This window comes from Vulpes lagopus, chromosome 10, assembly GCF_018345385.1.
Source record: "Vulpes lagopus strain Blue_001 chromosome 10, ASM1834538v1, whole genome shotgun sequence".
NCBI lineage: Eukaryota > Metazoa > Chordata > Mammalia > Carnivora > Canidae > Vulpes > Vulpes lagopus.
Genome location: NC_054833.1, coordinates 62,464,498 through 62,476,307, shown reverse-complemented (window position 1 = coordinate 62,476,307; position 11,810 = coordinate 62,464,498). Strand labels below are relative to the sequence as shown.

General features: G+C 43.1%; 1 protein-coding gene across 1 annotated transcript in view; it reads right to left on the bottom strand.

Annotated features, from left to right (window-relative positions):
• Nucleotides 1-897: 897 nt before the first annotated feature.
• Nucleotides 898-11,810, bottom strand: part of DNAH9 (dynein axonemal heavy chain 9) — a 335,073-nt gene continuing 324,160 nt past the window's right edge. The window contains exon 69 of the mRNA XM_041771484.1: nucleotides 898-1,479. Coding sequence (XP_041627418.1) covers nucleotides 1,252-1,479 — 228 coding nt within the window. The 3' untranslated portion in view covers nucleotides 898-1,251. The remainder of the gene's footprint in view (nucleotides 1,480-11,810) is intronic.

Here is an 11,810-nt window from a genome sequence, read left to right as displayed (position 1 = left end):
TTGGAATTCCTGGGTTCCAGAGGAATTTGTTAATTGTCTTATGGCATGGAGGTGAGGAAGAAGCCCCTTGCTAGGGGGTACAGGAGCCACAGGCCAGAAAGTAGGAAAATCATGGAGGAATCAGCATTTGATCTTGTATTCAGTAGAGTGTTGGGATTTTATGTTTTAGATCTCAGTTCTTCAAATGTGTTCCCTGGACCGGCAGCATTGGAAGTTTGTAAGGGATATATGGGATTAAGGATTCTGGAAGGAGTACTGGGCCCTCCTGGACTCTTCTAAGCAAACAGACCTCCCTCTAAGAGCTCTTTACAGGAACTGTGGAACTCTTTGGGGTTCCAGGGAAAATTTGTTCCACCGAGAAAAATCTAGAAAATTGTTAGGTTGAAAAGCTTTAGAGGAAGAGTTTCTCCACGGATCCCTCTTAAATGATCTGAAGGATGATACAGGTACAAGGCGGCAACCTACCTTGCTCACAGTTGTGTTCTCAGATTGATTGTGTTTAACTGATTGAAGGCATGTGTGAATTAATGAAGGATAAATATCATGTATGTACTTCCCTTATCCTCGAGCCATGATCAGCAAAATATGGCCCACCATCTGTTTTTGCAAATACGTTTTACTTCAGCCCAGCCACACCCATTTATTTATGTGTTGTGGCTACTTTGAGGCTATAGTGGCAGCACTGAGTCACTGCAACAGACACAGGCCCTGCAAAGCCTAAACTATTTGCTGTCTGGCCCTTTGCAGAAGAAGTTTGGTGATCCCTCATCCAGAGTACTGTCTCTCAAACCATAGCGTGCATTCATATCCTTTCACCTCATATCATTTTCAGCTTGTCAAAATGCAGACTAACTTGGGGGTGGTGTTGATGTGGCTAATCCATGGAGTAGCTGGGAGCTAGAGCACAGAGTTTACCAGCATCAGGGCTCAAGTGTTTGTGGTTTGTTTCTCTTGGTCTTAGGATCGTTTATGACTCTGTCACTCTCAAAGCTGGGACCAGACACACTTGAAGAGTCAGTCACTTTATTAGGAAAGGTGCAGTGTTATGGAATGCTTCTCCCCTAGTTCCTGGGTCCATACTCTTCCAGCACCACCTTACTATAGGCACTTCTCTCCAGGTTCCCTGCAAGAATTCTACAGTATTGTGAGTACGTATGATTCCTTATCCTCATGTTTGTGTCTCCCCTCACCCATTTGTCTTTCTGGGCAGCCTCCAGCACAGCCTTGTTGTCTCAGTGGTTCTGCAGAAAGCTAAGTCTGGAGAAGCAAAGCAACTCCAGCTAGCACCCACTTCGATGGTTTCTCCTTAGTCTTCAGGTTGAAAGTCCACACGTAGGTGGGTCCCCGCTGACAAGTCTTGTACACAGGACAAGGATAGACACTGCGGTGTTCCTGCTTATCTGCAGGAATGGCTTTGATGAACATCACAGGCATGGGCGGTGTCAGATCCTTCAGCTTTGCGTCTGTAATGATCCCAGCCTGAGGACAAGAACAGGAAAAGAGCCAGCTTAGATCAGACCCAGAGCCCGGCCAGCCAGCCTTCCGTCCAAAGACCCAATAGCTGAGAGGCTGGCAAGGCTGGCTGCCTTTATGCCTGCTGCCTTACAGGTTTGCTCAACAATCCAGGACAGAATGCGTCTGAGATGTAGAAAACTGCTTTTCAGCCTAAATCACTTTTTGAAGGAAAGTTCTACAAGTTATGTGTCACATACAAATTAATCCCTTTGAAAGTTGAGTCTTTTTAAATTTTTTCATCCATTCATTTCATAAGCATATTGAATGCAACCGTTTGCCAGATGTCATCATGCCAGGTGCTAGGGGTTTATTTTTTTTTTTTAAGATTTTATTTATTCATGAGAGACAGAGAGAGGCAGAGACACAGGCAGAGGGAGAAGCAGGCTCCCTGCGGGGAACCCCATGTGGGACTTGATCCCAGGGCCTCGGGAACACACCCTGACACTCAACCACTGAGCCACCAAGGCATCCCTGTGCGAGGGTTTTAAAGATGGGTAAGGCACAGCTCCTGCCTGCAAATGCTTTAGATTTTTAAGAGTTTGGTTATGTCCTGCTCAGTTTTTTTTTTTTTTTTTTTTTTTTTTTTTATGATAGTCACAGAGAGATAGAGGGAGAGGCAGAGACACAGGCAGAGGGAGAAGCAGGCTCCATGCACCGGGAGCCCGACGTGGGATTCGATCCCGGGTCTCCAGGATCGCGCCCTGGGCCAAAGGCAGGCGCCAAACCGCTGCGCCACCCAGGGATCCCTCCTGCTCAGTTTTATATGGGACCTCATCCTCTCACAAGAGTGTTTGACTTTTGAGCAGGGCTATGTTCTATCCCTACTCATGTGATAGGGACCTAACTATTCTGTAGCTTTCTAGTTGGGGCCTCTGTGGTTTTCTGAGAGACCCATTAGAGTAATCTAGGACAGTTTTTTTTTAAATTAATGAATGGATTTATTTATTATTAGTCCTGAGAAATGTTCTGAAGAACAAAAGGGTTCCTTCATCAAATAAACTTGGGAAAAGGTGCTTACCATACCCTAGGCTTGAAGCTTTATAGTACACACTAGTGCACTGAATATAGGAAATCCTAGCAATAACGGAAAGCGATGAACTTTATTTAACCTGGTGTTCCCCAAACTTGTTTGACCACAGGACTCTTTTCTTGGCAATCTATCTATTTCCCACGACAACATACTTTGGCAAATGTTGATACAGAGTGATTCACAAATTCCTTGCTTTTGTCCTGGTGATTCACAGCCCCTTCTACTATGGATAGGACTTGGCTCATTTTCCATGAAATTTGTTTATCGGGAGAGAATGTGCCTTTTTGGTTCTATTAGAAGCTGGTATGAGGCATGAAGAGTACTAGAACTTAAATGGTGGGGACCCCCTTAGCCCCAGCAACTGAGTGTTTGTGGCAGGGAGTGGAAACAGGGGTAGAACTTTTTTTTCTCCTCATATACCATAAACACCCCAAATGTTTTATTTATTTATTTATTTATTTATTTATTTATTTATTTATTTAAAAGATTTTATTTATTCATGACAGAGAGAGAGAGGCAGAGACACAGGCAGAGGGAGAAACAGGCTCCATGCAGATAACCTGATGCAGAACTCGATCCTGGGGTCTAGGATCACACCCTGGGCCAAAGGCAGGAGCAAAACTGCTGAGCCACCCAGGGATCCCCAATATCAAACCTTTTAAAATGTACAATTCAGTATTGTCTAATGTACAGTCATCACTTTGTAATTCTAGAACATTTTCATCACTCCCAAAAGAAACTAACCATTAGCAGTCACTATTAGTAGTAGGGTATTAATATCTCCAGTTATTATGGTTGAATTCTCTATTTGAACAGCATATTTGTTTCCATCTCTTAATTTTCAGCCTATTGTGTCTTTGAATCTAAAGTGTATCTCTGAAAAAAAAAATAAAGTGTATCTCTGGTAGACAGCCTATAGTTGTATCAAAAAAATCCATTCTGCCATTCTCTGCCTTTCAACTGTAGTGTTTAATCTATTTACATTTAACGTCATTACGGATAAGGTAACGCTTACATCTGCCACTTGACTCTTTGTTTTCTATGTCCTCTGTCTTTTTTTGCTCCTCAATTTCTCTTCTGTTGCCTTCTTTTCCATTCAGTAGATATATTTTAGTGTACCATTTTAATTCCATTGTCATTTCTTTTACTATATTAAAATTTATTTTTTTTTTGTGTGGCTTCCCTAGGGATTACAATCAACATCATTGTAAAAAAATCTACTTCAGGATAATACCAACTTAATTTCAGTAGTATACTAAAACTGTATTCCTATATAAGTTCCATTCCTTCTCCTTCCTATGCTCAAAACCTTGTGTTGTTTTCATTATACAAATAACATCTTTTATGCTTATCAGCACAGATTTATGGTTATTGCTTCTTGGACTTGTCCTTTGAATCAGATTAGGAAAGAAATAAAAGTTACAAACTTTTTTATATTTACATATGTAATTATCTTTGCTGCTATACTGTTTCTTCATGTGGATTTGGATTATTGTCTTGTAACTTATTTCATCCTGAAGAACTCTCTTAAGTATTTCTTACAGGTCTTGTCTGCTAGTGGTAAATTCTCTGTCTCTCTGTCTGTCTTTTTTAAATAGGCACCACATTCAGTGTGGAGCCCAGCGCAGGGCTTGAACTCATGACCCTGAGATTAAGACCTGAACTGAAATATAGAGTTGGATGCTTAACCAACTGAGCCACCCAGGCACCTTACCCTTCTCTTTTTCCTGAGAATGTCTTGATTTCTCCTTCATTTTTGAAAGATCGTTTTACTGAATATAGAACTGTTGGCTGCTCTTTCAGCACTTTGACCTTTCATTCTGCTGCCTTCTGGCCTTCATGGTTTCTTAGGAGAAATCAGCTGTTCATCCTATTGAGGACCCCTTGTATGTGATAAATTGCTTTTCTCTTGCAGCTTTCAAGATTCTCTCTTTATCTTATAACATGTCAGGTGTGGGTTTCCTTTCCTTTCCTTTCCTTTCCTTTCCTTTCCTTTCCTTTCCTTTCCTTTCCTTTCCTTTCCTTTCCTTTCCTTTCCTTTCCTTTCCCTTTTTCCCTTTTTCCCTTTTTCCCTTTTTCCCTTTCCTTTCCTTTCCTTTTTTTCTGATGGGCTTGAACATATAGCCCTGAGATCTAGTCCAGAGCTGAGATCAAGAGTCGGATGCTTAACTGACTGCCTGAGCCACCCAAGTGCCCAAGGTATGAATTTCTAAGTTTATCCTGTTTGGATTTTGTTGAGATTCATGGATGTATAGATTAATTTTTTTTTAATTAACTTTTATTGGTGTTTAATTTACCAACATACAGAAAAACACCCAGTGCTCATCCCGTCAAGTGTCCACCTCAGTGCCCGTCACCCATTCCCCTCCAACACCCGCCCTCCTCCCCTTCCACCACCCCTAGTTCGTTTCCCCGAGTTAGGAGTCTTTATGTTCTGTCTCCCTTCCTGATATTTCCCAACATTTCTTTTCCCTTCCTTTATATTCCCTTTCACTATTATTCATATTCCCCAAATGAATGAGAACATACACTGTTTGTCCTTCTCCGATTGACTTATTTCACTCAGCATAATACCCTCCAGTTCCATCCACGTTGAAGCAAATGGTGGGTATTTGTCGTTTCTAATTGCTGAGTAATATTCCATTGTATACATAAACCACATCTTCTTTATCCATTCATCTTTCGATGGACACCGAGGCTCCTTCCACAGTTTGGCTATTGTGGCCATTGCTGATAGAAACATCGGGGTGCAGGTGTCCCGACGTTTCATTGCATCTGAATCTTTGGGGTAAATCCCCAACAGTGCAATTGCTGGGTCGTAGGGCAGGTCTATTTTTAACTCTTTGAGGAACCTCCACACAGTTTTCCAGAGTGGCTGCACCAGTTCACATTCCCACCAACAGTGTAAGAGGATTCCCTTTTCTCCGCATCCTCTCCAACATTTGTTGTTTCCTGCCTTGTTAATTTTCCCCATTCTCACTGGTGTGAGGTGGTATCTCATTGTGGTTTTGATTTGTATTTCCCTGATGGCAAGTGATGCAGAGCATTTTCTCATGTGCATGTTGGCCATGTCCATGTCTTCCTCTGTGAGATTTCTCTTCATGTCTTTTGCCCATTTCATGATTGGATTGTTTGTTTCTTTGGTGTTGAGTTTAATAAGTTCTTTATAGATTTTGGAAACTAGCCCTTTATCTGATATGTCATTTGCAAATATCTTCTCCCATTCTGTAGGTTGTCTTTTAGTTTTGTTGACTGTATCCTTTGCTGTGCAAAAGCTTCTTATCTTGATGAAGTCCCAATAGTTCATTTTTGCTTTTGTTTCTTTTGCCTTCGTGGATGTATCTTGCAAGAAGTTACTGTGGCCAAGTTCAAAAAGGGTGTTGCCTGTGTTCTCCTCTAGGATTTTGATGGAATCTTGTCTCACATTTAGATCTCTCATCCATTTTGAGTTTATCTTTGTGTATGGTGAAAGAGAGTGGTCCAGTTTCATTCTTCTGCATGTGGATGTCCAATTTTCCCAGCACCATTTATTGAAGAGACTTTCTTCCAATGGATAGTCTTTCCTCCTTTATCGAATATTAGATGGCCGTACATTTCAGGGTCCACTTCTGGGTTCTCTATTCTGTTCCATTGATCTATGTGTCTGTTTTTGTGCCAGTACCACACTGTCTTGATGACCACAGCTTTGTAATACAACCTGAAATCTGGCATTGTGATGCCCCCAGCTAAGGTTTTCTTTTTTAAAATTCCCCTGGCTATTCGGGGTCTTTTCTGATTCCACACAAATCTTAAAATAATTTGTTCTAACTCTCTGAAGAAAGTCCATGGTATTTTGATAGGGATTGCATTAAACGTATAAATTGCCCTGGGTAACATTGACATTTTTACAATATTAATTCTGCCAATCCATGAGCATGGAATATTTTTCCATCTCTTTGTGTCTTCCTCAATTTCTTTCAGAAGTGTTCTATAGTTTTTAGGGTATAGATCTTTTACCTCTTTGGTTAGGTTTATTCCTAGGTATCTTATGCTTTTGGGTGCAATTGTAAATGGGATTGACTCCTTAATTTCTCTTTCTTCAGTCTCATTGTTAGTGTATAGAAATGCCATTGATTTCTGGGCATTGATTTTGTATCCTGCCACGCTACCAAATTGCTGTATGAGTTCTAGCAATCTGGGGGTGGAGGCTTTTGGGTTTTCTATGTAGAGTATCATGTCATCGGCGAAGAGGGAGAGTTTGACTTCTTCTTTGCCAATTTGAATGCCTTTAATGTCTTTTTGTTGTCTGATTGCTGAGGCGAGGACTTCCAGAACTATGTTGAACAGCAGTGGTGAGAGTGGACATCCCTGTCTTGTTCTTGATCTTAGGGGAAAGGCTCCCAGTGCTTCCCCATTGAGAATGATATTTGCTGTGGGCTTTTCGTAGATGGCTTTTAAGATGTCGAGGAAAGTTCCCTCTATCCCAACACTCTGAAGGGTTTTGATCAGGAATGGATGCTGTATTTTGTCAAATGCTTTCTCTGCATCTAATGAGAGTATCATATGGTTCTTGTTTTTCTCTTGCTGATATGATGAATCACATTGATGGTTTTACGAGTGTTGAACCAGCCTTGTGTCCCGGGGATAAATCCTACTTGGTCATGGTGAATAATTTTCTTAATGTGTTGTTGGATCCTATTGGCTAGTATCTTGTTGAGAATTTTTGCATCCATGTTCATCAGGGATATTGGTCTGTAATTCTCCTTTTTGGTGGGGTCTTTGTCTGGTTTCGGAATTAAGGTGATGCTGGCCTCATAGAACGAATTTGGAAGTACTCCATCTCTTTCTATCTTTCCAAACAGCTTTAGTAGAATAGGTATGATTTCTTCTTTAAACGTTTGATAGAATTCCCCTGGGAAGCCATCTGGCCCTGGACTCTTGTGTCTTGGGAGGTTTTTGATGACTGCTTCAATTTCCTCCCTGGTTATTGGCCTGTTCAGGTTTTCTATTTCTTCCTGCTCCAGTTTTGGTAGTTTGTGGCTTTCCAGGAATGCGTCCATTTCTTCTAGATTTCCTAATTTATTGGCGTACAGCTGTTCATAATATGTTTTTAAAATCGTTTGTATTTCCTTGGTGTTGGTAGTGATGTCCCCTTTCTCATTCATGATTTTATTAATTTGAGTCTTCTCTCTCTTCTTTTTAATAAGGTTGGCTAATGGTTTATCTATCTTATTAATTCTTTCAAAGAACCAACTCCTGGTTCTGTTGATCTGTTCCACAGTTCTTTTGGTCTCGATATCATTGAGTTCTGCTCGAATTTTAATTAACTCTCTTCTTCTGCTGGGGGTGGGGTCTATTTGTTGCTTTTTCTCTAGTTCCTTTATGTGTAAGGTGAGCTTTTGAATTTGAGATCTTTCCAGTTTTTGAATGTATGCTTGTATTGCGATGTATTTCCCCCTCAGGACTGCTTTTGCTGCATCCCAAAGATTTTGAACGGTTGTATCTTCATTCTCATTAGTTTCCATGAATCTTTTTAATTCTTCCTTAATTTCCTGGTTGACCTTTTCATCTTTTAGCAGGATGGTCCTTAACCTCCACGTGTTTGTGGTCCTTCCATATTTCTTGTTGTGATTAAGTTCTAATTTCAAGGCATTATGGTCTGAGAATATACAGGGGACTATCCCGATCTTTTGGTATCGGTTCAGACCCGATTTGTGACCCAGTATGTGGTCTATTCTGGAGAAAGTTCCATGTGCACTTGAGAAGAATGTGTATTCAGTTGAGTTTGGATGTAAAGTTCTGTAGATATCTGTGAAATCCATCTGGTCCAGTGTATCATTTAAAGCTCTCGTTTCTTTGGAGATGTTGTGCTTAGAAGACCTATCCAGGGTAGAAAGAGCTAGATTGAAGTCACCAAGTATAAGTGTATTATTATCAAGGTATTTCTTGAGTTTGGTTATTAATTGGTTTAAATATTTGGCAGCTCCCACATTCGGGGCATATATATTGAGGAGTGTTAAGTCCTCTTGTTGGATAGATCCTTTGAGTATGAGATAGTGTCCCTCTTCATCTCTCACTATAGTCTTCGGGGTAAATTTTAATTTATCTGATATAAGGATGGCAACCCCTGCTTTCTTTTGAGGACCATTTGAATGGTAAATGGTTCTCCAACCTTTTATTTTCAGGTTGTAGGTGTCCTTCTGTCTAAAATGAGTCTCTTGTAGACAGCAAATAGATGGGTCCTGCTTTTTTATCCAGTCTGAAACCCTGCGCCTTTTGATGGGGTCATTAAGCCCGTTCACGTTCAGAGTTACTATTGATAGATATGAGTTTAGTGTCATCATATCTATTCAGTCCTTGTTTTTGTGGATTGTTCCACTGAACTTCTTCTTAAAGGGGAATTTTAAGAGTCCCCCTTAAAATTTCTTGCAGAGCTGGTTTGGAGGTTACATATTCTTTCAGTTCCTGCCTGTCTTGGAAGCTCTTTATCTCTCCTTCCATTTTGAATGAAAGCCTTGCGGGGTAAAGTATTCTTGGTTGCATGTTCTTTTCATTTAGGACCCTGAATATATCCTGCCAGCCCTTTCTGGCCTGCCAGGTCTCTGTGGAGAGGTCTGCTGTTACCCTAATATTCCTCCCCATAAAAGTCAGGGACTTTTTTTCTCTTGCTGCTTTAAGGATCTTCTCCTTATCTTTGGAATTTGCAAGCTTCACTATTAAATGTCGAGGTGTTGAACGGTTTTTGTTGATTTTAGGGGGGGATCTCTCTATTTCCTGGATCTGAATGCCTGTTTCCCTTCCCAGATTAGGAAAGTTTTCAGCTAGGATTTGTTCAAATACATATTCTGGCCCTCTGTCCCTTTCCGCGCCCTCGGGAATCCCAATTAAACGTAGGTTTTTCTTCCTCAGGCTATCATTTATTTCCCTTAATCTATCCTCATGGTCTTTTAATTGCCTGTCTCTTTTTTCCTCAGTTTCCCTCTTTGCCATCAACTTGTCTTCTATGTCACTCACTCGTTCTTCCACCTCGTCAAGCCTCGTCGTTAGGACTTCTAGCTTGGATTGCATCTCATTTAATTGATTTTTAATTTCTGCCTGATTAGATCTAAATTCTGCAGTCATGAAGTCTCTTGAGTCCTTTATGGTTTTTTCTAGAGCCACCAGTAGCTGTAAAATAGTGCTTCTGAATTGGCTTTCTGACATTGAATTGTAATCCATATTTTGTAACTCTGTGGGAGAGTGGGCTGTTTCTGATTCTTTTTTTTGAGGGGTTTTCCTTCTAGTCATTTTGCTCAGTGCAGAGTGGCCAAAAACAAGTTGTATTGGGAAAAGGAGAAAAAGAGAGAGAAGGAAAGAAAAGAGAAAAAGAAAAAAGAGAAAGAAGAAAAAAATAGGGGAAAAAGAGAAGAAAAAGAAAGAAAAAGAAAGAAAGGAGAAAAAAGAAAAAAGGGGGGGTGGGGGAAGCAATCAGAAATCAAGAAGAGAGAAAAAAAAGCACAAAACAAAACAAACAAACAAAAAAACAAAAACAAAAACAAAAAAACAAAAAACAAAAAAAACCACGGGGGAGTATCTTCCGATTCTGTGTAGTTTAAGTCCCTTGACTTCCCTTGGAACTGGTCCGTCTCGCTGGTCTTCTGGGGGAGGGGCCTGCTGTGCTGATTCTCAGGTGTGAGCACTTGGGGGAGCTGCTCTGCCCCTGCCTGGTGCAGGGCTCGGTGGGGGTTGTTCACCCCGTGAGGCTCCGGGAGGAAGCCACAGTGGCGGGGGCAGCTCTGGGACCCTGGAGTCAGCCCCCGCAGTAGCTCCGGGGCTCTCCGTCTGCAGGGCCTTTGGGCTCCGGGGCGGGGCCGCTGATCTGCTCAGTTCCAGGCAGGAGCGTCCTTGCTGTCCTGGGCCCTCCCGGCCTCTGCCTGTCCCGGGGGAGGCCGGATCCTGGGCTGTGTCCCGGCGCTCTGTGCTCCGGGGCCTGCGCTGTTGGATTCGCGCTCCCGGCGGTGCAGCCCCCTCCGCGGAGCCGCCGCCCGAGCCTCTCCGAGCTGTTCCCGGAGCCGCGCAGCCCCCTCCGCGGAGCCGCCGCCCGAGCCTCTCCGAGCTGTTCCCGGAGCCGCGCAGCCCCCTCCGCGCGGAGCTTCTTCCTCTGCGCGAGCCGCCGCCGCTGAGCTGTTCCCGGAGCCGCGCAGCCCCCTCCGCGGAGCCGCCGCCCGAGCCCCTCCGAGCTGTTCCCGGAGCCGCGCAGCCCCCTCCGCGCGGAGCTTCTTCCTCCGCCCGAGCCGCCGCCGCTGAGCTGCTCCCGGAGCCCCGCAGCCCCCTCCGCGGAGCCGCCGCCCGAGCCCCTCCGAGCTGCTCCGGGCCCCGCCGAGCGCTGCAGCCCTTAGGGAGCTCGGCGCACTCTCCGGGGCGCAGTTCCTCTGTTACTGTCCCAGGGAGCCCGAGGGCATCCCCGCCTTTCTGGGGATCCTGCTCCAATTCCCGGGGAGCCCCTTTCCGCGGGGAAGGTCGGTGCAGCTCCTGCTCCTCCGGGACGGGGCTCTCCTGTCCTGGGGACACTCGCCCCGGCCTCAGCCCGGCTCCTCGCGGGGCCCCTCCCCCTTGGAGGCCTTTTGTGTCTTTATTTCTTTTTCCCCGTCTTCCTACCTTGATAGAAGCGCGAACTCTTCTCACTGTAGCGTTCCAGCTGGTCTCTCTTTAAATCTCAGGCCGAATTCGTAGGTTTTCAGGATGATTGGATGGTTTTCTAGGTAATTTGCTGAGGACAGGTGACCTGGAGACCCTACTCTGCCGCCATCTTGCCAGATTAATTTTTTTTTAAATCAAATCTGGAAAGTGGCCATTACTGCTTCAAATAGTCTTTCTAGCTCTTTCTCTCTCTCCTCCTTTTGGGACTTCCACTATGGGGATGTTGGCTTTCTTGATTTTTCTCAGGTTTCTAAACTGTTCATTTGTCTTCATTCTTTTTATCTTCCTGCTTGTCAGATTGTATCATCTCAATTGATGTATTTCCAAGTTTGGTGATTCTTGCCTGCTCAAATCTTCTGTTGAATTTCCCTACTGAATTTTCTTTTAAGGTATTAATACTTTTCAACTCCAGAATTACTATTTGGTTTTTTAAAATGTATTTTCTTCCCATTATTAATATTCTCTAGTCAGTGAGACATTGTTCACATACTTTGCTTTGGTTCTCTGAACATATTTAAAATGGCTGATTAAAAGGTTTGTGTAGTATGTCCCACTTCTGAACTTCAGGAACCATTTTTTTTTAAAGATTTTATTTATTCATGAGAGA